The 27,060-nt window shown below is 39.0% G+C and overlaps 1 protein-coding gene across 1 annotated transcript in view; it reads right to left on the reverse strand.

Moving 5' to 3' along the window:
• The window catches only part of ANO4 (anoctamin 4), a 311,842-nt gene that overhangs the window by 94,157 nt on the left and 190,625 nt on the right, over positions 1-27,060 (reverse strand). Inside the window, exons 7-9 of the mRNA XM_004589617.3 lie at positions 25,594-25,752; positions 4,730-4,830; positions 1,504-1,548 (exon numbers count right to left, since the gene is read on the reverse strand). Coding sequence (XP_004589674.2) covers positions 1,504-1,548; positions 4,730-4,830; positions 25,594-25,752 — 305 coding nt within the window. The remainder of the gene's footprint in view (positions 1-1,503; positions 1,549-4,729; positions 4,831-25,593; positions 25,753-27,060) is intronic.

Consider the following 27,060-nt stretch of genomic DNA (forward strand, 5'->3'; position numbering starts at 1 on the left):
ATCAAACTACCTACTAGTCAGAAAATCTAACATCAATCTTTCAGAACAGACAGGTATCTTAATTTTAAAAACATGGAAATTGAGGCTCAGATGGATGTGGGCTTTATGATCCCAAAGGATATGCTCTGTCCCTCAGCATGGACAATCTTGGATGAAGGCTGCTTGGCATGTTTGAAAGACAACAGTGCTTCTCTTCTCCCCTTCCTTTTGTATCTGGATTATGTCTCACTATTCAACAGACTGAGACATGATCACACACAGACTTCTTTTCTTTTTTACTGTGCCATTAAAGTTGGGAGGGACTTCTCCTCACCTTGTTGCATTTCCTTCAGGTTTTGTTTGATTTTGGTTTTCATTCCCTTATACACTTAGTCAAATCCTCAGTTGACTGCTGGTTTTCAAAACAAGCTGCCAAAGTGGCATTAGCTTCAGCTGGGGAACCTGTTAGACATGAACATTCTCTGGCCCTACCAGGGTTTTGCTGGGGTACGTTTTAGTCACCTGTGTTTTGAACAAGCCATTCCTGGTGATTCTGATGCTGCCTGTGGTTTGAGAACTACGGAGAACTAACATTGATTAAACTGTTGCACCAGGCTTTTATAGGTCACTGGGTGACAAAGGACTAACTAAACAATGTGATTTGAAATGTCATGCCCGATGCCTGGCAAAGGAATTGCTGATAAGGTTGCTGAACAGGGAAATTTTGAAAAAAAAAATTTTCCTTTCTTGGGTACCAATTCTCACACCATGTTTTGTTGCATTTCAGGAAGCAGGCTCACCAAAATATACTAAACATATTTATAACCATGCAAAGCACACAAAACAGTGAACATGAATCCTAAGTTTCGCAGAAATGAACCACGGGACTTAGAGATTCACTGGCTTTCCAGTTTAACCATCAATTCAGCCCAAGGTGAAAGGAAAACACGTGGCCAATTGAGATGCTGGAATTGGATTAGCCAATGACAACGTCTAGGGCACATCATTATTGATGTGTTTTCATTTGTTTCAGTTCCTTACAGAAGAAAAAGGAGAGACAAGCTTGGGAAGGATTCAAATTACAGTAAGTGCAAGTTTCCTCTAATGACTTGATTAAAAAAAAGAGGGAGGGTGATATGAAAGGCTCATGAATGATGTTATACATCTGCGTATTTTATTGACAATTTGGTATTAACATTGTTCCTCCCTCCTATGATGGGATGTCAACTAACCATCAACCTCTTAAGAAAGTGACTATACTTAAGTTTCAAATCACAACTGAAGCAGGGAAGAAAACCAAAAAAAGAAAAACAAAAAACAAAAACGAACATCTAGGCGCCAGATGACCTCAATGGGTTCAAGTTTGGGTAATTTTTCTGATTGTATTTTCAAAACAATATGCACAGCAGAAGGTCTTCCCTTTTGATAAAGGTTCATCTCCCCTGGCTTGTAACACCTTGTAATGTTCAAGGCAGAGAGGTCAACAGGCAAACACACAGCATCATGACAGAGCATGCTACTAACCTGCTCATGAACTTGTACCGGCGGGGCAGGTAATAGATTTTTCTCCTGGAAGAACAGCAAAAATGAAGCCAGTCGAGAAGAAAACCCATCGTCAGTTACAGTTTGAACTAGCAAGGAAGGAAAGGAGATTGAAGATAGAAGCCTGTAAGAGGTGAAGAAGAAAAAACTAAAAAGAGATTAACAGTGAGAAATGTAGTGGGAACACAGGGCATGCATTTTTGCATCACTGAAAGTTTCCAATACTATCCTCCCCTTCCTATTGCCATACTCTTTTATGGTTGCTCCTTGCCAACAAAACTCAGGAGTCGTGATTCAGAATATTGGTACTTGCATGAATTCAGTTGAGGACAGCATTTCCCTTCCCCCAGGGCAGGATGTGTGTGTGGGGGAGCAGAGATGGACTGGGACAACATACACAGTTTAATGGGCACCGTATTAGTTTAGGAAAGATTGATATAGACTTTACAGAACATTTCTCTCATGGTCCTAACAGGAATAATGTAAAAAATACATCTTACAATCAATATGTTAAGAATAATCTCTGGGGCATTTGCTAATCATGCGGCTCTGGTTTTAGATGAATTAAATAGGTGAATCCCAAGGACTCTAGGAAAAAAAGGTTTTATAATCAGAATTAATAAGAGACAGCTATATTGCTTTATATCTGCACTTTTAAAATACTGAGAACGTCTAGATGATTTTGAATGGAGAGCCGAAGGCTTTATGGACGCTCCCTCACTAGGCTTTGACCAGTGGTGAAGTAATGAAACTGCTGTGTCTTGTATGTACTTCTGAACTCTTTCTGAGCTATCTCATTTTTGGAAAACAGACAATAGTCACCAAATAGTCTGTATATCTGTGACATTGCCTATAGAGATAATTAAAAAGATAAACGGTTGCCAGGGAGGAGAAGATACGAATAAGAGATGCACAGGGCATTCTTAAGGTAGCAAAATTATTCTGCATGCCACTGTTATTGTGGATATTTGACAACATGAATTTGTTAAAACCAGGAGAACTGTACAACACAATAAGGAACCCTGAACCTCAGACTTTAGTTCATATTAATGTATCAAGGCTGGCCTATCAATTATAACAGATCTATCACATTAACGCAAAATGTTAATAAAGAAACTGAGTGGAATTGGAAGGGGTATTTTGGAAGCTAATATTCTGTAAACCTAAAAACAGCTCAAAAATCAACTGTCCACACTTCACAATAGCATATTCATGGGATACAGGTATTGCATTTATAACCACTGGAGGAATAATAATCCAAGGAAATTGAATCTATGAGTCAGAAATACAGAATACAGAAAATAAGATTCTTTGGAGTATTTAAGTTCAACTAAATTGACGTCTACACTTTGTTGAAATAATATGGTGAGAAAATTCTCTGAAAAGGTATGTGTGTCCTTGGGCTAGAATTACCTGTCTGAAACCATGAACAAGATAACAGCATTGACTTTAAGTGCATTAGGTTGCAACAGATTTGGTTAGGTAAAACCACATCTCTATTAAGAATGCCAGTTAGTATAACACTCTGCTCAAGTTCTCAAATCTGAAAATATTTCAGTGACATACTATTGACTTCCAAGTTGCTCTAAGTGGTATATTTATTGCCTAACTTACCTATTTACAGGTGTCCTATCTACGGGAAGATGGAAAACAATAGTTGATGACATTTTTTTGCTAAACATGCAGGAATTCCTATATCTAAGATTAATATTGATACTCATTTTCATGGTATTGCTTAGATCACATTGGAATGTTGCAGAAGAATGCTATTAATGCTGACTATAGGTTGTACTGTTCTGCTGTGTATGGGTGATGCAGCAGTGCTGTCTTCCATGCCATTGTGCGGTTTCAATTTGTAATCTTTGCCAGAATAAGGGAACTTTCTCTGTTTTAACACTGCTCACATTTCCACATTAAGTTTGGGTTCTCCGTCTCAGAAGTGTGTACCAATAGAAGATATGAAATTCCTACTTGGGAGGAACTATCAATTTCTAGTGAGGCATATTTTGTAGTCATTTCTTTTCCTCTTGATCATTAGGTATAATATCCCATGAGTTCATGCTAGGTAAGATCATGGACAAATAATTGACTTTAATGAAGTATTATATGGCAATCATTTGAATGGAAACTAAGTGGTAGTTCTTTGTTAAATCCTTGCCATCTCAGATTTCCTTTTTACATGTTATATACAAAAATAAATTGTAAGATCAAAACTTAATATTGACTGTGAGAATTTTATCTGCGGGAAAACAGATGCTAGAAACCCTAGCCTATATTTTGACTGGCTCTTACGACACACAAGTCAATAAATAAGAAAAATGCTCAAGAGGGAGATATATTACTGTCCTATCAATCAAAATTGCCCTACTTCTAAATGTGTCCCAAGCTCCTCTATTTCAATATACAGAGCTGACTCTTTATTAGTATAACGTTGTGCAGTTCATTAAGAGCTATATTGTACAACAGGTACCACTTTGCCTAATTTCTGTCATTTGATTTAGTTTTACCTGCAAATTACAAACAAAACGTTCTTAATTCTTCAAGTTCCTTTGAAACTGTCCTTGCTACTGTATCCCCAATCTCTCAGAAAGATTCCATAACAGGCACTCCCACATAGTTTTATCATTTTCAAGTTTGATTTACCATTTTCCTTTTACCAAGAAAATGGAGATCACTTTTCTCTAGTCCACAGGTGAAATAAGAATATTCACTGAGATGAAAGTGAGTCAATCCACAGAGTCATTTCTATTCATCTTGGTACAAATATCGAGCCTTTGTGTTTGCATAGTGGCTTTTAAAAAACTAAGAACAGGATATTTTGAAAATAATTTAAACAGATCACTTTCTCATGAAACTTCTTGATGCTTGTTTCTATGGAAGTAGATTAAATGTTTGGCTGGAAGGGACTAGTCAGTAAGGAGCAAGGTGCTTCTAAAAATGGCATTTAAAAAATCAAAATGCTACCTGGAAAATGCTTCATTATTATAGGCGTTTGAAATATCTGCCTGCGAATGACTGAATTTGCTAAAATATTTCACAGAAAGTGAAAGGGGTCATGGCAATTTATTTGCACCTATAAATACATGGAGCATTCTTCTCATCTAATCGTTGTCCAGTCTGCACTTTGGCTTTATTTTTTCCTAGCAAGAGAACATTAGGCCTTTAGCGAAGCAACAGCGTGAGTGGGAGGAAATACTTTGACACCTACCTGAAAGGCATTCTTACATTCATTTGTTCTGCGTATCTTCCAAGTACTTCCCATGGAGCATGCAACTTCACAAAGATAATGTCACTATTTATTAGAGAGGACTGAAACAGAAAAAAGAAACTGAATTAAAATGTACATCCACATTTCCCCTGATTGAAATTTAATTGGAACTTAGGACACATTAACTTGTATGGAGTTAAGGCTTTGGGGTGTCTTTGACAATAAGCCAGACCCTTAGCTATGGGTATACTCATTCTGCCACTGTATATCAGCCACTGGAGATCAGCTCTGAGCAACAGAGGTATGCATGGCACTTGCATCCTGCAAAAATACATTTTAAAAAATAGCCAAACGTGACATTAAAGGTAACAGATAAGGATGGAGGTTCTGAAGAGAAAATAATGGGAGAAGAGTAGGAGGAGGGATGTTGCTATTACGGGCAAGAGGTCAAGGAAAGAACTCTTGGAGGAAGCAAGTGAGCTGAGACCAAGTAAGGAAGGAACTTGCTGGATAAAAAGCATGTGATGAGTGTTCCGTGAGACAAAGTCTCTGAATTGGAGAGCTACTTCATACATCCAAGGGACACAAAGGAGAACAGAGTGACCAAGGCATTCTGAGTAGGGAAGCATGGTTCCCTCTCAGAAGAGGTTGAAAAAGTGGATGGTCATAGCACGCAGCACTGCAAAGGTGACAAGACAGCTGTACTTCACAGTGGGAGCACTGGAAGCATTGGTGATTTAGATATTCAAAGATCACCATACTGTGGCCAATGCTGTAACTCAACAGACTGATCCCCCACCTACAAGGCCCAGTATCCCATATGGGTGCCAAGTCATGTCCCAGCTGCTCACAACTTTCAATCCAGCTCCCTGTTTCTGGCCTGAGAAAGTAGCAGAGGATGGCTCATGTTCTTAAGATCCCGCACCCCTCAGGGAGACCCAGAAGAAGTTCCTGGCTTCAGATTGGTTCAACTCCAGCCACTACAACCATTTGAGAGTGAACCAGTAGATGGGAGAGCTGTCATTCTGTGTCTCTCCTTCTCTCAGTAAATCTGCCTTTCAAATTAAAATCTAAAAGAAATTAAAATCACTGCCACTTCTCCATGGAGAATACATTTGAATGAAGAATGGCAATGAAAGAAGACCAGAGACATGAGATTTAAATCCGGGATGATATTACAAAAATATTCTTTTGGGATTTTTTTTTTACCAAAACAGAAATTAGGGAAGAGGCTTAAACTAGGACTTTGCAACTTGATAACCACGCACGAATTTTGTTCTCTGTCTCTGACCAAAAGAACATGAAATACCAATGAGGTGCCTGCTCTTTGGAAGTCACCTCCAAGGGCAGGTGGCTGGGTTCTGAAAAGAGGTAGAAGAAAAAGTAGCCAAAAGCTGATCAGTTTAATTAGCAAAGTTTTAAGTAGCCAATTATGTGTCCTTATCTTTCTCCTAAAGGGTAATTTTGGATTCTATGTCATTTATATTCTTGGCATTTAAGAATGTGGACTGATAAATCAGGACTTTGTGGATCAAAATTTCTATGCTAGTATTTACAAATCATCTTATTTTTTTATACAGTTGACAAAAATAGAAGATCAACTTCATTCTTGCTGGGGTAAATCCAGGGAATTGTTTTTCAATGTCAGAGGATTTGTAATTTTAAGTTACTTCTCATACTTTAAGTGTTTCTTGCTGGGCTTACAAATCTTGTTCTTAGTTTATGCTAGCTCATTATAATATTGTGAAAAATTTGATCTCAGAGTATTCTCAGGGACTCTGACATAATGCTGGATTTCCCATGGATGGTCAAAGACCATTACTGCAATAATGGGAAGATCCTGGAACATCATGTTTTTGGCAGTTCAGGTGAAATGAGGCTTTGATCTAGTAGTTTGGGAAAAGTAGAGCTCTGAACACAACTTCTCTGAGGGTGAGGCAAACCTCTGTTACTCATCATTCAACTCTCAGATCACAGCACAGTGCCTGGTACAGAGGAAGCACACCTCAGGAATAGTCTAGCCCGTGAATATAACTAGACAAAGTAAACAGGCAAGGCTCAGGTCAGCACTGTGAATTACACATTGTGAAGGACACAACTCACAGACAAGCCTGTAACAGCTGAAGACTGCAATAATCAATGTCACTTTGTAAAACTGGCTTTCTGTTCAGTAACCTATTACCTGTTCTCCTGCTTGAGCAGGTGCTTACAGTTAAGTAGTCAGGGACCGTGGACAAGGTCATGGACTGCCGTGATCATACGGAACAGCCAGAAGCATCACACATACAAGCATGCACTCACACACATACATGTGTCACGCCTTTAGATGCTCCCACTGCTTGTCAGTCACAAATGTCCTCACAGATATGGTTGAGTCCTTCTGGACTTTGAACAGACCATTGGTTGCTTTTTAACATGCAAGGTATTTCAAAAAGTTCATAAAAAATGCATAACATGAAAAGATTCCATTTCAGTTCAATGTGGCCCCGTTCCCTGACCTAGTCTTCGTGGATCAGCTGGACCTCAGTGACCAGGTACAGCTGACCTGCCTCATCCCACAGCTTGCACATGTTGCATCTGGCCCATGGTGGTCTACAGGAGCAAGGACTGGGCCTGTTCCATGGCATGGCAGCCCTGCCAAACACCTTTATCTGCAGGATAGTGGGCTGCAGGCATTACCTAAGGATGTTTTCCACAGCTAGGGCAACTGCCCTTAGCTCTTTCCACACAGGCAACCATGTCCCCAGTGGGCCTTGCAGTGTGCCCAGGCAAACCTTCTGTGATCTGCACACACCTGACCGCCTCTGACTACACCAGAACCATATGGCCTGTGTACATATGCATACCTTCCATGACCTTGGCCACCTCTTGAGGTTTTTTTGTTTACCAAAACCTCGTAGTGCTGCCCACAGTCCCTGGTGTCTCTGAGGGACCTGCAGTATTCGTAACTCAATCACACCCCTGGGTGTGCAAATGCCAGGAACCCACACTTTGGCCTGGCTGCAGAAATTCCACAGCTCCTCCTTTGAGCTGTACTGTACCCTGCCCCAGCATCTGGTAGCTGCAAGCCCTTGGCTCTCAACGACCTGCAGGACTGCACTGTGGCTGCTAGGCTCTACTGTCCTATCCTGACCAGTGTGCCTGTAGATGAGGAATCATCTGGGCTGCCCAAGAGTTGTCAGCCAAACATGACCACTAAGGCCTGCATGCAGGAGACACAATGCACAGTGCACTTGGAAGCTTTGTGCCACCCAGAGAAACACCTCCGGCCAATGGGCCATTAATAACTCCTGCCTTGGTATTATGTACTGCCAGCACTGTGCCCTAAAGGTGCCAAGGTTTTGGGGTTTGTATACTATCAGTGCTGTTGCTCAAGGCTGGACTATTCTGATAAGAACCAACCCCACAGCTGGTGCCCTTTGGACTGGTAGGCAGTGGGGGTGGTGGGGCTGACGGTGTGGAAGGCACAGACACTCTGCAGGTGTTGGCCTATGGCCTCTCATCCCTGTGGTTTGTGCTGGTATCATAGAGAGTGCTCTGGCCCTGTTGCCCTCATTTGTTCCAGTATAGCATCTCCCACCCACATCACAGTGCATACAGACATGCATTTTATGTCGTTTACGTTAAGATACGACACAGTGTGGATTAAAGGAAAACTGCATGATTCTGTTTTTTTTTTGCCCCCAACCTCTTCGCTAATTCCATTTTCAATGCATTTTCTGAAGTTCCTTCATACCATACAGTTTTCCACATTATCAAGCAGAAGAAAGACTCTAGTCTTCCTTTTGTTTACATTAAGAATACATTTCAGAATCTAGTGATCTCACTAGGAAATTTTAATTTTAACTATGGAATTCTTTATATTCACTGAGGCATCCTATAAAATTTTGCATTCATCTTCCTATGAAAGAGTAAAATCATGCACCATGGGAAGACAAACTAGGGAATGGGATTGACTTAGAGAATCTGAGTCATAGAACCAATCCTGACTGAGAACAGAAGTAAGCACTTTCCATGGATTTACTGTGACTGCCAGTTATACAGAAAATAAATATCACAGTGGGAAAAAATCATCATTGTGGATTTCTCTACAAGTGTATGAAAGCATCGAAGAGAGTACATTAAAATATCCCACTTAGGGTACATTTAAAATGCCATATTTCTGTGTGTGGAAAGCCAAGCTCATTAAGTAAACACATTTGGAGTCAGCTATAATCCTACCATGGGAGCTCAGTCACATTCTGCATAAAAGCATTGCTACTTTGATTCATTCAGCCTGATAAAATAACTTCATTTTTTTCCTTATTATTTCAATCATAGGATGTCATCATTTTGTTCATCACTGCCTGTAGTTAGAGTGCTCGCCTGGGAGCAGGCATTTAGCCTAGCAATTAAGATGCCCTGGTCCCACACGAGAATGCCTGGGTTTGGCCACTAGCTACAGCTCCTGATTCTGACTGCTTGCCATGGCTAGCCTTGGAAGGTGCTCGCAATAGCTCAGAAAGCTGGATTCCTGTCTCCTGGATTAAGTTCTCAGCTCCCAGGCCCAGCTCTGCGGCTGCTTGAAGAGAAAACCAGAAGATGGGAGTTTTCTCTCTCACTTCCCCAAATAAAAAAAAAAAAGATTTTATTTACTTATCCATTTGTAACACTTTCCCTTTCACTTTATTATTTATTTTCTCACATGTAATTTTATTCCCAGTTGGAGTTGTGAGAGAATTTTCTTCAGTTTCTTAGAGGATGGAAGTATTCAAGTCACTCAAAGAGAAACTGAATGTCCCCAACACAAGTGACTTGTACTCACCTCTCTTGAATTCCTTGCAAATGTTATCTAGTAACTTTTGGTTGTAAGGTTAAATGTGGTTACTAGGTTATAAATGACTTCTTATAGGTACTTAAAAGAGGGTATTCTCTTAATCACCTTTCTATCAGTTAAAACAATCTTAAAAGACTTTCATACTTGAAAAATAAAGTAACAAAAATATAGCAATGAAAATGCTCTTTAGTGTAAAACAATTTTAAACTAATAAAAACTGAGTTCTTTTAATTATCTTGATAAAAACAATCTGCAGTCCCTTGAGTGATGAAGAATATTTATTCTTCTGCTGTGGTGTATCTCACTCTAACACACTAAAGAGATAAAATTCAGTGTGTGGAGCTTATTTTTTTTTCAAGGAAGAATTAAGAAGGCATAGTCTGTTTGCAGCTGAATGCTTTCTGAAAAATAAATGTGAAACAGATGATTGTCAACTATACGGCCCATAAATCATTTTTTTTCCACTGCTGGATGATTTTGCTAGTGTTTCTAAATAGGTCTTCCCCATTATTAAGCATTCATTTATACATAGATCCACCTGTGCCGAAGTGAAAACAAAAATTATTTGTGTGAAACACAGTTTTTCGTTAATATACTGTAACAAAGCCCTTAGATTAGAAGCTAAAGAAGAAGAAAAATTATCATTAAGAGATATCTTTGGAAAAATGACAGGAGAAATTAACAAGCAGCATGGAAACCACCTGGAGCAGAAGTGGATAAGTAAACCTTTCATCTCCCTCCCTCCGTTCCTGCTATAAATACACACACCAGCACTTCTTCCACCCAACAAGGATATATTGAATACCTTCTGTACACTAGAAAAATAAATCACAGTTCTTGCTGTCTTATGTAACAATTTAGTAAGGAAAAAATCAGATAAGGCAACAGTAAGGCAAAGTAGAACAGCAGAAAGAGAAAGGGGGAGAGGGAAATAAAGGAAAGATGAGAGGGAAAGAGGGAAGGGAGAGAAAAGAAGAGAGACAAGAAATAGCAAGCCATTACCTAACTGGAACAATCTTTCAAAGAAGTGGGCATGTATGTATGGCGGCACTTAAAAGCTTCATGGAAAAATAGAATTAAAAAAAACTTGTTTTGGTGCAAAAAAAAATGAAATCTATGCATAATTTTCTTACAATATTAACTTTGTTTTTTATGACTGTTTTTGAAGTATCATCATATACATCTCCATATCAGATGACTGTCCCTGACACTACCTATTGAGAAGGGGAAATTGAGGAAGATCACATTTAAAAATGGAAATACAAGGCAGGTCATGCAAAATGCTAAGTCTAAATGCCCTGTGAAATGAGCATTTTTGTTTTGTTTTGTCAGTAGGTAGACAAGCAAGTCTAGAGCTCAACGAAGAAGTGTAGGCCAGAAGGACAAAGCTGGTGTAGCAAGGAGAGAGAGGGTGAATAAAAGATTAGGTGAGGTTGTGCTGGCAAACAGAGAAGGTGCAGAATCACAAAGGCAGTTGGTTCACTACTGAGGTCCATTAGGAAGTCCCATTTGGGTCAGATCATGTATATCCATGTTCACAAGCAAGTATTTAATTATTACCAGCTCTGTGGTCTTGGAAAAACCAACCTCCACGTCTCTCAGAGTGATCAATTATGAACTGGGGCAAGGAAACAATCACCTCATTGGGTTCTATAAGATCTGTGGAAACATGTTACAGTTATCATGATCTCCAAGGGAATCATTCCATTTCTGTAGTGGCAGGGAGAATATAGCACTCCTACTCATTTCAGTTACAGCCTTGAATGTGACAAACAAAACAAATCTGAAGTTTCAGGTTGTGAGTCTACTACAAAAAAAAGAGAGAGAATCAAGTCCTCATTTCATTTCCCTTCAGGGTCCTCAAGGTCTCCAACAGGTTCCTTTATTACATAAATTGATTCAACCACATTCATAACCATATTCATAACTGTGGCAGGTTCTCTGCTAGGCACTGGGTCTACCACAGTAGATAGAATTTACAGTCTACAGTAGGAGACAGATATTAAATAACACACAAATATTTGACTTAAAATTATGAAAAAAGTTAAAAAGAGCTAGGCACATTTACTTTTGATTGGCTGATTTGTTTCTGATAGTGTGGCATTTAACCATGAGATGGAAAGATGTTGTTAGCTATGGGCATGCCCCAATGAAAAGCACTGTAAGCAGAGGGTTCAGTAATTGTAACAACTCAGACTGTATAGGATCAGAAAGGCCTGAGTGACTGGACTTCGTAAAACCTGGGGTACTTAGAGTTATCAGGAATATGGACAGACACTGATTGGGCCAACTACAATGTGGGAAGGAGCTGGGGTTTTATTTTCCAATGTCAATGGAAAGGATAATGCTAAATGTTAAGAATAGTATGGAAGGAGCACAATGGTGGGAATTCAAGAAGAATGTTATTCCAGTAGGTTAAGACAGTATGCTGCTAGGACCAAGAGGCAGATGTAAAAAAGAGATAAATGGACATATTTTAATAGGATGAATCACATGAGAGAGAAAATATCTAGCACCTAAGATGATGTGTGCACTTTGCTTTGCATGAAACACAGGGCAGTCATACTCTTACCTGCTGCTGGAGGGTTAGAAGCACTTAATTTGTCCCAAACCTGTGCAGGTGACAGTGCATCTGCAGATGAGTGTGATCCTTGCAGATGACAAATTATTTGCTGGTCACACATCCATTTATTTATTCTACAAACTTTCACGGAGAGCCTGTGATGTGCCAGGGACTGTTCTAGGAATACAACCATAAACAAAACAGACCAAACACCTACTCTTACAGAACCCAAGTTCTATGGAGGATGTACACTATTAATGAACAGATCCATAATATATCTGATGGTGAAGGACATGCTATTTTAGATGAGTGGTATGGATGGAACTTTTGAAAAGGTGACATTTGAGATCTGAAGCAACTGCTGAAGAAGGTTGCTTCATTATTCAGGGGAGATCATTCCGGGCAGTGAAGAGAATAAAAAGCCCGGAAGCATAAATATGTTTGACATTTCAATTTATTGAGCATGAAGGGTCAAATCAGGGTAGCCACTTGGATCTATTCTGTATCCCCTAGGTAACAGCCTGGATATCACTTTCTTATAACTATGCTGTTTGAGAACTAAGTGCAATTTTAACATCCAGGGAAAACAAAGAGGTATTAATTTCTAATTGGTGATTCAGCTAAGCCTCCTAGATGAAAAAGAAAAAGCAGAATCAGTATGAACTAATAGTGGCAGCAGAGGTCATAGCTGCTCCATGGTGGTAAAGCATGTTAGGTGGTATTTTACAGCCTTTATAGCATTACTTTATTTAATCTTCACACATTCTTATTGGGCAGGCATTATTACTATCCAAATTTATTTCAAATGAAGAAATGTAATGTACCAAAGGTCCAGTGCCTTAGCTAAGGTCACTCAGTAAGTCAAGAATGAAGCCTGGATTCTGTCCAATGTTGTCTGGCCACAGCACTGCAGCTCCACAAGAGGAAAGCTGGAGCTCACAGGAGAGCATTTGCTCATAGACTTGATCCACCTGCTGTTGTTAAGTATGCTTAGTTACATATTGGAATCCAAAGAGCAAGGCCTAGGATTCCCTCTACACATCCTATAATTAATTCAAGGCTAATGGTAAGAGCAAATTCAAAGTCTCATTCTCCTGTCTACTATCTACGTGCATCTGAGCACTAATATACTCATTCTTGAGCTTCTGCTTCTTCATTTTGCAAATGAGAATATCCACCTTTCAGGGTTGTTTCAAAGCTGACATGATAGTATGTTAGTGGCTCAATGAATGACAATGTCTTCTTCCTACAGTTACTAAATGGTAGCCCAGAGCCATGCTAGAATTTTTTTTTTAAGTGTCTGGAATCTAAACTCTAAAACTAATAGAGAAGTGTACATTTCAGAAGGGTTAAAGGGCTCAACATAATCACTATGCAATTTCAACTCTACTCAGTGGGGTTGCCATCTAACCAGCGGTGTGTCACTGGGCAAATGACTAGCACTTTCCTGAGCTCCAGTCTGTCCTGAGAAATGAGGGCATATGTCTCCAAAAATTTTTACATGTCTATTATTCTTGATATCCTTACAGATGCATCAGAATTTGTGAGTGCAGTTCAAAATTTCCATGTTAGATTCTGCTGTTTTATCCTAACACAGACATACAGTTGCCCACGGCTCCTTGGTAGACAGAAGCCTCTAAGCAGGAATATGGAATGTTCCTCAATGGTCGCAATGTTTACTCTCTGAAAAAAATGTTAGCACCAGCAATAGGAAATGGCCCTCCATGCCTCTTTAGCAGACCTCTGCATGAGGTTCCCTGGGGACTCTATCCAGGGTCTTGTATCATTCTGCCATCCTCCCTAAATGACCTCACTTCTTCCCAGTAGCTTGCATGTCAGCTACTGTCTGAGGTCTATAAGGTTAATATATTTGGGCAACCAACAGAGTTGGAGAAAATCTTTGCACACAGCACCACAGATAGGGGACTAACATCCAGGATATATAAAGAACTTCAGAAATACAAAAACAGCAAAACAAACAAACCAGTTTAGAAATAGGCAAAGGAAATTAGCAGACATTTTTCAAAGGAACAAATCCAAATGGCTAACAGCCATATTAAAAAAAAGGCTCAAGCTCCCTTGCAATAAGGGAAATTCAAGTAAAAATCACACTGAGGATCCACTTAGCCCCAGTGAGAATGGCATACATACAGAAAATGACCAACAACACCTGCTGGTGAGGATGTAGGCAAAAAAGTACCGCACTCCACTGCTGGTGGACTGTAGAATGGTGCAGCCACTTTGGAAATCAGTATGAAAAATACTCAGGCAACTGAAAATTCAGCTTTCCCTACCATATGACCCAGCAATCCCACTCCTGGGAATATATCTAAAAGAATTGATACATACACATGAGAAAGCAACTTGCATTCTGGTATTCACTGCAGCACAATCAACAATTGCAAAAGCATGGAAACAACCTAGATGCCCATTGAAAGAAGACTGGATAAAGAAACTGTGGTATATCTACTCCATGGAATACTACTCAGCTATTAAAAAGAATAAAATTTTACTGTATGCAACCAAATGGTCCTGACAGGAGACCGTTATGCTCAGTGAAATGAGCCAGTTCAAAAAGGACAAATATCATGTTTGTTCTAATATTAGACAACCTCCATGGAGAATGTAAAGGAAAAACTAAGATAAACAAACATACGCTTGTAACCTCACAAACAAAGGCTATATGGAGACTAGATTATCAGGACTAAAAAAATGACAAAATGCATCTCTACAACTGAATAGAAGCAGAACCCCAATAAAACTTGTAAACAGACCTAGGCAATAGAGCATTAAACTTTCTACCATTGCTGATACCAACAGTGTCATGGTTCATGTAAACAGCAGAAAATTGGAGTCAAGACTACACTTGATAGATCATTTTACTACAAAACACAGGGGACAACGGAGGGGAGATATTATAAATGCCCTTTTTAATATAGTTTTTGCTACATCTCATGCATTCTGATATTTTTGTTTTCATATTCATTTCTTTTAAAAAGTTTCTTTGCTTACTGTATATATTCAAAAACACATAGGCCATACAGTAGTATTGCTTTCTTCAAGAAGGTTTTTGCTTTTTCATTTCTTCACTGACATATTATTGTAAATTTCCTATTTCTTATTTCTCTTTCCTGTTGGTTTTATAGTTTTTTTAAGGGGCTATATGGTAACTGTGTAATAGAAGTTATCATAACCAGATGTGAAAATGCAGTGTAGTATACATCTCTACTTCCAAATCAAAGATAAACTCCCAAAGAAACTGAGTATGTCTTGACAATAGGATGCTGAACTCTGCCATTGTCCACACATACAATCTAAAGATCTAAAGATACACTTAAATAGTAGAATGATGTGCCTGTGACTATTAATGGAGGGTTATGCTACTGTAATAATTTGGGATAAGTTAATGAGGGGGAGGGGTTTCAATGACGGGGGAAGGAGAATTCTAAAGCCTGTGGAACTGCATTATAGAATAATAAAAAACCAAAAATTTTAAAAAAAGATTAATATACTTGGCTCAGACATCTTTTCTGAGTTCTAGTGCAGCATGGCCAAAGGCAACATTCTATCTCCTTTCTGCCACAAAATACTCAATGTTCCCTCCTCAATTATCTCCATTATCTAGGAGTTTACTTAGAGCTCTTTCCCCAGAGACTTCATTTGAAAGGAGGATTAATGTATAGTTTTACTAGATATAAATGGAAAAAGGGAATATCATAGGCTAAAATTCAGCACTTGCCTATTGCATGTCTGTTTTGCCAACTAAATAAACTACGATGTAACAGAATTGAGATGAATAAGTTTTCATTTTATCATAGTTTGTACAGAAAACTGCAGGATGGGAGATGCTTTCCCAGCAGTCAGAAGCAACAGTGGGTGCTGTAAGTAGGCTGCTTGCGTAACTATCTAGTGTTGTCCATGAGCCACTGAATGAAGAACTCTATTTTAGAAGTTCAATAAGAGTGTCTCAGATGAATGCCAAAGTGGTGTACTTATGTATAATACAGGACAATATCGAGGATACACCACAGAACCTGCAAATGAAGGAGGCCCCTGGCGACATAATGTATTTTTGAAATGCTAACAGGCACAGAATTTCCCCGTGTGTAATTTTTTTTCCTACCCACGAGACCACTAAAGACAAGAAAAACCATGTGTAGTATGGCTTTATTTTTCCACCTGCTCTACTCCTGGTTTTCTGTACAATTCTTTTTAATTTCAACATCTGTAAAGAAAGTGAAAATGGAGACCAGGAATTGGAACAATAAAGGACTTGAGTGAGCAATACATGTCTCTTAGAGTACTATCATAAGCTTTGTAAAGGCAAGAGCTACATGGCTTGTTTAGTACAACCCTTGGCCTGGCAGAAATCCCCTAATAAAATGATGCTTTATTTAACAACAAGTATAATGAAATGGATTTGTTAGTAAAGAAGTTCAATGATACTGGAGTAGAGATGACTAAAACTTGCATTGTCTGACTAGACATGTCATTAAGACCTAGAACAATTTCATTCAATGTGAGTCAAGTTTATTTGAAACTGCTGAGTGAACACAATGTAAAAGTCAATATGAAGTGATAAGCCAGGCACAGTACAAAACATTGTGGGGAGCCCACATGGTGCTCATTGGATTTTCTTTCCAACTGGAAACCAGAGATGCATAGAGAAGCCACATGCTTTAATGTGATGTTCATTGTGCCTGTGCTTATATTGTTTCTCTCTGGGGATGCCACACCTTTCTGTCTTCCAGCTGGATAAATGCCTATGCATCCTTTCAGACTCAGGTCGCTTTCTCTAACCTTCCTAAAACCTCCAGGAAGAGTTCTGGAATTCACCTCGCACTTTCATAGAAACCTTGCCTTCCTTCCTTATCAGGGAACTCAAACATGAATATACTCCAATTTCTGAAGAGAGTCCTGACATTGTCACCTTACACTTCTGCTAGAATCTCACTCTTCTCCATCAGGGGGAATTTACATTCTTTCCTTTTGATTCTGCTTGTGGAGTACAGGAAACGGAGGGTTTCTAGGGCTAGGTCATAAAAGTATGCACATCCACCTTCTTTGCTGTGGACCCAGACACCATGTCACAAGGAAGCCCCAGAAACCAAGTTCCCCTGGGAAGGAACCAAGATTCATAGTCCACTGTTCTGGCTGAACTCTAGCACAATCTTTTTATCTGTGTGAATCAGACATTGTGCCACAGGGTCCTACAGATCTTGTTGTGCTGCTCCAGCTGATGTTTCATGGAGCACAGAGTAGCTGTCCTTACTGAGTTTTGCCAAACTGCAGACTTGAGAGCAAACCAAATAACGGTTGTCCAAACCACATGTATAAAGTTCTGCAATGACAGATAACTGGACCACTCAATTTGATTCTGTGATGCTCTGGCATTGTGCCTGGGATATACCAGACACTCCATACATGTTTGCATATTGATTGATGCTCTCACATAGCAGGAGCCAGAAGTGGGGAGGAATGTTCTTATTTATTCCCCCATGGGAAGATACGGGGAAAAAGAATTCTATTTGCCTTTTTGTTCCTCTCCCTTTTCCTGCATCACAAATAGAAGGTGATTTCTTTATGTAGGCTTGTGACTGTTGCTGGATCCTCTAATTAGTGGATCTTCATGGTCCAATCCTCAGCATTTTAAGCAGTATTGCAAGCCTCTTGTCAAACATTTAATTCTTGGAAGACACGTTTTGGCTGATTTTCTACACAATATTGACTGAAAGAGGGGCTAAGCTGTTGTACGCACTAGGAAAGATTTTCAATGAAACTTTATAAGGAAGGTAGCCAAAAGTGAAGAGGTAGCATGCACACCGAAGCTCAGCTGATTAACCTCAAATGACAAGATCGGGGGGGGGGTGCAATCAGGTTGTGCTTCTCCACAGGTTTAGGGTTGCTCGGGCACTTGTTCATCCTCTGATCTACATCCTGGAAGAATTAATTTAGAACTAAACATCACAATATTGCACTCTTGTGCTCCAAACTGAATCCAAGCTCTTCCTTCTATTCAAATGATGCACTTTTTTTGAATTTTTATTTTTTTGGCATTTCAATTATTTATTTCTAGAACTTTGTGTTCTTTCCAGATATATGCAATCCTTTCAATTCTTGGACTATGAAGTTTTTAAAAAGCACAGAAACTGGCAGGTTATTCATGAATGTTATTATCAACACCCTTTCAAGGAAAATCAAATATAAGAGAATGTCAATGTATAAATCCATCATGCAACATATATATAAGAAACTAAATAAGGAACATTTACAACGAGCTTTTTCTAACAAAACTGTTTAAAAACACAAATACACATTAATTACTAAAGTTAACAGTTTACAATGTAGAGGTTGTTACTAGAGATTGTAAGATAGTTTGACATGCTTTTCTATTTAAGTTGCTTGTAATTTTAACATTTATTTATAAAAAGGGAACAGACTTCATGCATTTGACATGCATACTTTTAAGCATATGATATTTCCCAACTCACTCTCCCTCCTTTTATTATTTTAATTTTTACAAGGACTTTTTGCTTTCTACTTCCAACACATGTTCTAATCTACTAGAAGCAAAACCTGGGCTCAGCATGATAGCCCAATGGCTAAAGTCCCTGCCTTATACACAACAGGATCCCATATGGAGGTCAGTTCTAATCCCAGCAGCCCCACTTCCCATCCAACTCTCTGCCTGTGGCCTGGAAAAGTAGTCGAGGATGGCCCTAGGCCTTGGGACCCTGCATCCACGTGGGATATCAGAAGAAGCTCCTGGCTCCTGGCTTCGGATCGGCTCAGCACTGGCCGTTGCAGCCACTTGGGGAGTGAATCAACAGACGGAAGATCTTCCTCTCTGTATATCTGACTTTCCAATGAAAATTAAATAAATCTTTTTTTTTTTTTAAAGTAAAACCTAAGGCAAACCCAACTCCAACAGGGAGCAAAACAATGAAGTAATCTCCAAAGCTGCCTTGCAGGGCTGCATTGAAGAGGGCGATTTCCAGTTTCTTTCTGTTCTTAGTTCCTGCTCTATCTCAAAGAGCTTTCTTGAACTCCTCAAATGTAAAGCTGATTCCCTCCTAGTATTACAACTTATTTTTCCAGAGCAATAACCACATCTGACTTATTTACTCAGCCAAAACCTCTTGTAACCCCACAAAACAGTAGATATTAATTAGATATCTGGTGAATGAATGGATGGCTCCATCTAGAAATAGAGTGATCAGTTACCACAGGCTTCTTCTCAAATAGGCACAAGACGCGACTGGGAGTGAGTTAAGCCTTGGCACCTGACCCAAGAGATGGTTCCAATCCTGCTCCCAGCTTCCAGCTAATGCACATCTTGGGAGGCAGCCGATTTTGACTGAAGTTTTTGGATCCCTGCCACCCAAGAGGGGACACCTGGGTCGAATTTATGACTCTTTAGCTTAGCTGTGACCCAGTCCTGGCTGTTTCAGTCATTTAGCTTTTTAAAAGTTTATGGAAAGTAGAATAAAAAATAAGTATATGAAAGTATCCACAGTAACAAAAATAACTCCATAAAGAACTTGAGTTCCTTTTACAGATATAAAATTACATTTGGCACATAATGATGACAGTGCCAAAATGCGCTGGAAAAGTTCACTTTGAACTGCTGAGATGATCTTTCAGGTTAATTTTCTTGTAGGAGGAAAGTAACAATAGTTCGTATTATGACTTAAATTCTTCTGTGCCTTGTACAAAGGATATTGCCTTTAAACTGTTCTGTCTTGGCTATGAATGAGTTATATAAAGTATGAGTTGATTTAGAATAAGTCTTTCACTAAATCAGATCCAGATTACTTTGTTCTGGTCATCTTGATTCAGTAACAGAAATATTTTCATTAAACTTCGTCTTGCTAAATAAGCAAAAGTCATTAAGATGATTGTAAAGTGTTAGATCTTTCAAGTGCTATCAGGAGCCAATGTGAGATTAAAGGTGGGAGTGGACAGAACCCATCCCCATTCCTCTCCCAATTTGGTAACACTACATTAATAGGCTGGACCAGCAAGAAAAAGGTCCTGATTCTACGGATTCATGAGTCAGTGGTAGGCAGACTGGGTTTACCATTGGTAATTGTCTTCACCCACTAGATGTTTCAAGTTTCCTTGGACACAGGCCAAGAGATGCCAGAGATTCAAAAAGTCCACAGGAAAATGACACTAAAAAACAGATGAATAATGGTGCAAAGAAAGTGAAATTCATGTTTATCATCTTTGTGATATACATTCCCATGAACATTTTGAAGACAGCTTATATATACACACAACATGTAGAAAGTGAAGAGTGAGTGGAGAAAAAGTTTGAATTTCTTTTAAGTCCAGAAAATACCAGAAGACAGGAATTTTGGGTCTGTTGACCTTCATTTATTTTGGCTACTCACAACCATTGCTTTAACTATGCAAGAAAACAGGGGTCTCTGGTACCTCTCCTCTCACACCCTCACAGGCCTGCATCTTGACAGAGGCCCCACTGCAGGAGTTGTAGAACATAAACAGGGGTAAGATAGACAGGGTAGCAATGAACTGGATGCCTAGGGATGCAGGGAACAACCTGGGTGAGATTCATACTCTAATGGGGGAAAAACTTGAAGTTTTCTGTCAGTCGGAGTAAAGCAAGGCAAGAATGGGCAAGTTCTAGGTTATCTCTAACTTTATTGCTTGATTAATCCCAAGCTAGATCTTCTTGAAGCAGATAGATGTTCAACTTGTTACCGGGTGCATTTAGAGTCTATAGACAATTATAAAGCTTGGTAACACATATACAGTACTCATAGATGATGCCCAGTTAATGTTTTAGTTTCTAATGTTTACATATTAAAGCTTTCATAATCTTGTACAAGAATTTTTTTCTTAAAAGTTTGCCTAGAAAAGTATTTTAAAACTAAATGTGTTCATACATTATACTTAACTATTATTACTGTAATGATGATCATATTTTCTAAATGTTCACGTGACAGTTACGGAGTTAAAAAGAACTTGATAGAAATTAGCTCATTTAATTAGAATAACCCATGAAATGGATTCCATTACCAGCTTTATTTTAAGGATGAGTTAGCTTTCCCCAGAGCACACAGCTTAGCACTGTATGCCCGGACTCTTAATCACCATATTAATAATCCATCACCATAAGCAGAGTTTAACACAACACACACTGTTTATCTGTTTCTATAAGCCAGAAATCAAGCTCAGCACAGCAGTGTCCTCTGATTCACAGTCACAGCAGGCTCCAGCCCTGATCTTAGCCAGCTATACAGTTTCAGAAGACACTCGGCTGACCCAGATCTGCCTCCAAGAGCCGTTGGTCATTAACAGACTGCATCTCCTTAAGGTTCTAGAACTGAGGTTCCTGTTTGTGGCTGCCTCTCAGCTCCCAAAGGCTGCCCCATCTTTCTTGCTTACATGCCCTTCATAGGCTGTCTCAGAACAAAGTAGCTTATTTCTTCAAAGCCAGCAAAGCAAAATGTTTCTTATACCAGCCTGTTGGGATAGGGTCTTCTTTAGCATAACCACAGGAAGGACATCTGATTGCATCTGTCATAGTCTATTACAGCAACTACCATATTATACTGGTGAAAAAGAAAAACACAGGCCCCCACCTGCATTCAAAGAGAAGGGATTATATAATGTGAAAAGGTAGCAAATGTCACAGGGCTGCCCAGATCTGTCATCCATAAACACTAACCAAGTACTATAGCCTGCAATCACTGAGGTATTTTCACAACTTTTGCCAATTCTGTATATTATCTACTAAATTTTAAATTCCATATATTTCATTAAATGGGTTCACTTTGTAAAATAATTATGGGGCAGACACCATGGCATTGTAAGCTCAACATCTGCCTGCACCACTGACTTCTCACATGAGCACAAGTCTATACGCCAGCTGCCCCATTTCCAAACCAACCCCCTGCTCATGGCCTGAAAAACCAGTGAAGAACAGTCCAAGTTCTTGGGCCCCTGCACCCATGGGGAAGTCCTGAATGAAGCTCCTGGCTCCTCAGCTTCAGGCCAGCTCAGTACTGGGCACTGCAACCACGTGAAAAGTGAACCAGCAGAGGGAAGATCTCTCTCTCTCTCTCTCTCTCTCTCTCTCTCTCTCTCTCATTTCTTCCCTCCCTCCCTTCTTCTTCTCTGTAAATCTGTCTCTCAAATAAAAATGAATACATCTTGAAAATCCATAAAGGCTGATGTTCCTGGGGTACTGCCAGGTTTAGGGATTGTCAAAAGTAGATACTAAAGAAGAGAGTGGGTGCTGCTTAGGCAGCTCCTTGGGATAGTCATTTCTTAGTCTGGAGGAGACTCCTGGCTTCAGATAGGCTCTGCTCCAGCCATTGTGACCATTGGGGCAATGAACCAGTGGATGGAAAGTCTTACTCTCTCTGTAAACTCTGCCTTTCAAATAAAATAAAATAAATCTTTAAGAAAATAATTATTGTACAGAAGTTTTTATATCATAATCATGCAAGGAAAATCAATACCACTTGCCACAAATAATAGGTAACTGAACACTAAAAGTGAACTGTTATAAAATAAAAAGCAAAAATAAATAAGAAGAGTGATTTACACTAGTATCTTATGTATTCACATATAAAAGCTCAGTTAATGCTGACAACAACTCAAGGTAAATAGCATCCTCATTACTAAAAACTTAGCATGGCAGGTTTTTGGTCTTGAAGGTAAGATGCAATTTAGCATATCAAAGCGCCAGAATTTGAGTCCCATCTCTGATCTTAGTTACACTTTTCTGCTAACGTGTACCTTGGGAGGCAATGGCGATGACCAAAGTAGCCAAGTCCATGTCACTGATATGGAAGATGTGAATTGAGCTCTCAGGCTCCACCTTCAGCTAGGCTCAGCCCCAGCCACTGCGAACATTCGAGCATTCGGGGAATGAACCAGCAGACAGTATTCTTTCTCTTCCTCCATTTCTCAATTTTTTTTTTGAGAAATAACTAAGATCCAGAGAATTTGAATAAATTGCCAAGACCTCTGAGTTTGTAAGTGGTTGTACCAAGAATCAAATCCATGACTATTAGAGGCCATATGCCTAAGAATTAATCATGGCTGACAACTTCATTATTCACACTAATTTTCCTTTTTCTTTCCCTTTTCCTTCATATAATTCTGTATTCTCAGCCTATTTTCCAACATCTTTATTTTTTTTTAAGATGTATTTTTATTGGAAATGCAGACTTGCAGAAAAATATGCTTCCAGTGGTGTCTGAACCTTGTAACACAATACAGAGATATGAGATATGTTTATTGCTCCACCAAGGGAACTTTCTTCTTTTAAGTTTTCTATAATTTTCTGCTGCCCCCTAAGCAAAAGAGGCTGCAAAGTTTTTTTGTTGTTGTTGTTTTGTTTTTTTCTGACCTGGCTGAGGCCAAGGGGATGCGAACCTGGGCAACAAGGCTGAGTCACAGCCACACTGAGCTCACCTTAGCAAGGCTGTAGGTGGCAAGACAAGACCAGGAACTGGCAATGGGACACATGACTGGAGAACAAGGTTCTAGAAACAGAAAAACCTAGCTGTTGGCAGGACAGGGAGGACTGAAAAGAAAAGAAAAATAAAGCAGCCACTGCCGGAGAAGAATTTTTGGGAAATGATGGGCCCAATATGCTTAGGTAAGTTTGAATAACTTTTGTCACATGCTCTTGAAACCTTTTTTTTCCAAATACTATTTTTTACTATGTATTAAATATTCAGCTATTAAAACTGTAAAAATTACAACAAAGTGATTTGTGTGTAAGAAAAAATTTTTAAATCCTGCCATTACATCATGGTGGCTGTTCCCCTTTCCAGTACCTTCACACAACAGGCAGCACATTCTTCCTCAGCAGCCTGCTCCAGTTCTGGTACTGAATATCACAATAGAGACTATGTTCCAGCCAACACAATAGACCTGTCATCTGTTCAGCAATATGCATTATTCGGACAACTACTGGGCTTCAACGACATTGAAACATCCTGTGCAGGAGAAGCCCAAAGAACGAAGAAAACAGTTATAAAGCTTAAACTATGAATTTTTCATTAAATGAACAGTTATCTAATTTTGATAAAAATCAAAAGCCACACTGGATCAGAGTAAAGGCTATACTATTTCATATTATATGGCAAATCATAATTTCTTTCTGCATATAAAAATTCTTTCTCTTAAGAGTAAAAATAAACGATCAACATGGTTCTAGAGATAAAATTATTAATGTGCTGTTGGTGTTAAGAACGGAGGGAAGACAAATGTCTCAACAATTTAAAGACCAATATCTATCAAGGATAGATCGATCGATAAATAGAAAGTTTTTCTAGAACCCCACAAAGATTGGAAAAACCAAGTATTTAGTTTTGCTTGTTGTTCTGAATGGGAGGACCTCTCCTTGAGACAGACCTGTGAGAAACTTACTTCTTGAGAATATGAACCTGTTCCCTTAAGGCCGTACTCATTTCACTATCTTTCTTTCTGAGGCACTGGATGAAAATATTACTTCAGTGTTATACATGTTCAAGAGTTAAAGGGACATTAACAGCTCTGGCACAGTATTTTTTAATGCCAAAATAGGCACAGGTGTGGCCATTTCATGTCCTAATACTTAACACCTTGGAGTAATTTATCAGTTGCATGAACTGTAAGCTGCACTGTCCCAGGAAAAAGCTGAATGTCTCACTCATGTACCTCCTCAGCCTTGAGGCACAGAATTAGAAGCATTAAAAGAAAACATCTGTAACTGCCCAAATGTTCCTCTTGTTGATTATAAAAGACTCCAAAAGCTTTGTATAATGCTCAGAGAAAATTGTGGAAATTATGTAACTAAGAAATTACGTAACTAGGTCCAAGTTCTAAACATACATACACTCTTTCTAGGCGCACAGTAACCCCCCTGTGGATTATTATCACAGGCCTGGCTGGACCACTTATATCTTCCTTCCTTAGGTCTTTCTTAAAACTCCCCAAGAGGAGAAGATGAAAGAACGTGGTGAGCAAAACACTGTCCTGGTATCTCACAAGCTTGAAAATCTGCTAAAACAAAACAACAGACAACGAAAACCCCAAGTGTCTCTTAAAAAGAAGAACCATTTTGTATGTTTCAGTTTGGGGCCCAATCAGCAAGACTGTCTGTTCTGATATGCAAGGGTGCTCAAGCTCATTAAGTTTCCCAAGAGCCTCCAGATGAGAGCAACTGCCTTTCATCCAAAGTTTCTTAACCCATGCTAACACTACCCTTCACTTTAGAGACGCAGATGTAGGAAATCATGCAAACAATCACGGAATTCTCTCGCACTCAGCTGGTACAAAGACGCTCTCAAAGGTGCATTGAGCAAGCCTGACTGCTAGAACATTTCCAAAATACTGCAAACATGCAAACTATGACCAAGTGAAACATTCAGTTGACATAACGATTAGCTACTTACTTTAAAAAAATTTGATTCTTGATATGAATATACTCTTGTGTCCTCCAAGCAAGCTATTTACCTCTTTCTCCATTTGTAATCCTTCCGCTCTAATATTTCTTTCAAATACTTCTCTCTTTTCAGTCTGGGGATTGGATTTCCTGTACACGAGAATGTAGTCAATTCGACCTTTTCCATCTCTAAAGTAAAGTCCATTGGATTTGTTTCTTTCTGGCACTGTCTGCACACAAGAAAGAGGGTCCAGTTTAAGTCACATAAAACAGAGCTTCCACTGAGTCATGTTAAAGAGCAATGAGCATTAAATCATTTTCCCAATATTTCATTAAAATCACATTTTTATTAATGAAAATTTAAGGGAAACTTAACACTGAGCGAAGCATTGGGTCAAAAAGGCAAAATGCACCTAAAAATCCCAAGTGTTGGTAAGCATGCAGAACTGATAATTCTCATCTTGTAAGGTGCTCCTTCTAAAAACACCAGTAATATCTTATAAAAGTGAACATCTGCATAACAGATAACCCTAGAGACAATTGTTACCAGGCCATAAGAAGATATGTAGATGACTCTTCATTACAGCATTGTTCATAATGCTAGAATCTTTTCAATATATTTTAAATATGTTTAATTATTTAAAATATTTTAAAATGTTTTTGAATATTTATGGCTAGGCAACAAACAAATGTTCAAAATGTCACCACAATTGAATATTGTGTAGTGATGAAAAGGAATAAACCACCATTGAACCAACTATAAAAATCACATTGAAAGAAAAAAGTCACGGGGGCTTTATTTCCATGGATATATTTCTAAAGAAGCAGATGCACTGTTTTCAAGCCAGCTCTCCGCTAATGCACCGGGGGAGGCAGCTGACGATGGTCAGAGGGCTTGAGTTCCTGCCATCCACATGGGAGACCAGAATGAAGTTTCTTGCTTTTGCCTTTGCCCTGCTAGTCCAACCCTGGATGTTATGACAAACTGGGGAGTGAACCAAAAGATGGAAACTATTTCTTTGTCTTCCATTCTTTGTCATCCTGCTTTTCAATTAAATAAACAAATCTCTACAAGGAAATAATTAAGTAAATAATAAAATAAATAACCCATAATTAGGTTATCAAAACTTTGAAAAGCACAAGTCTAATTCATAAGTTGAATGGTGGTTTCAAAATGTTTTGTCTGTTATTATGCTTCAAAACTCACGTAGAACATATTATTTTGCAATAATCAAATACCATGCATATTAAACAAATACTGAAAGGGTTGAGCTGCTTTTCATTGAGGTTCCTCAACCTCAAGGTAATAGTAGACACTACTGAAGAGACCATCAAGTACGGTTGATAGGGTTGGATTTCTCAAGAGATTTCTCAAGAGATTTCAAAACATTTTGTGCAACTGGCCAAGTGGAAATTGAGCTTGATGTCTTCTCTAGGGCACAGCATATAGTATTTTCTAAATAAGGGTATGAGGAAGGCAAACATGTCAAACCTCCAAAGTCATAGTGAGAAACCACATTTTTGCGCACGCCTCACAT

The sequence above is a fragment of the Ochotona princeps genome, chromosome 15, assembly GCF_030435755.1.
Source record: "Ochotona princeps isolate mOchPri1 chromosome 15, mOchPri1.hap1, whole genome shotgun sequence".
Lineage (NCBI taxonomy): Eukaryota > Metazoa > Chordata > Mammalia > Lagomorpha > Ochotonidae > Ochotona > Ochotona princeps.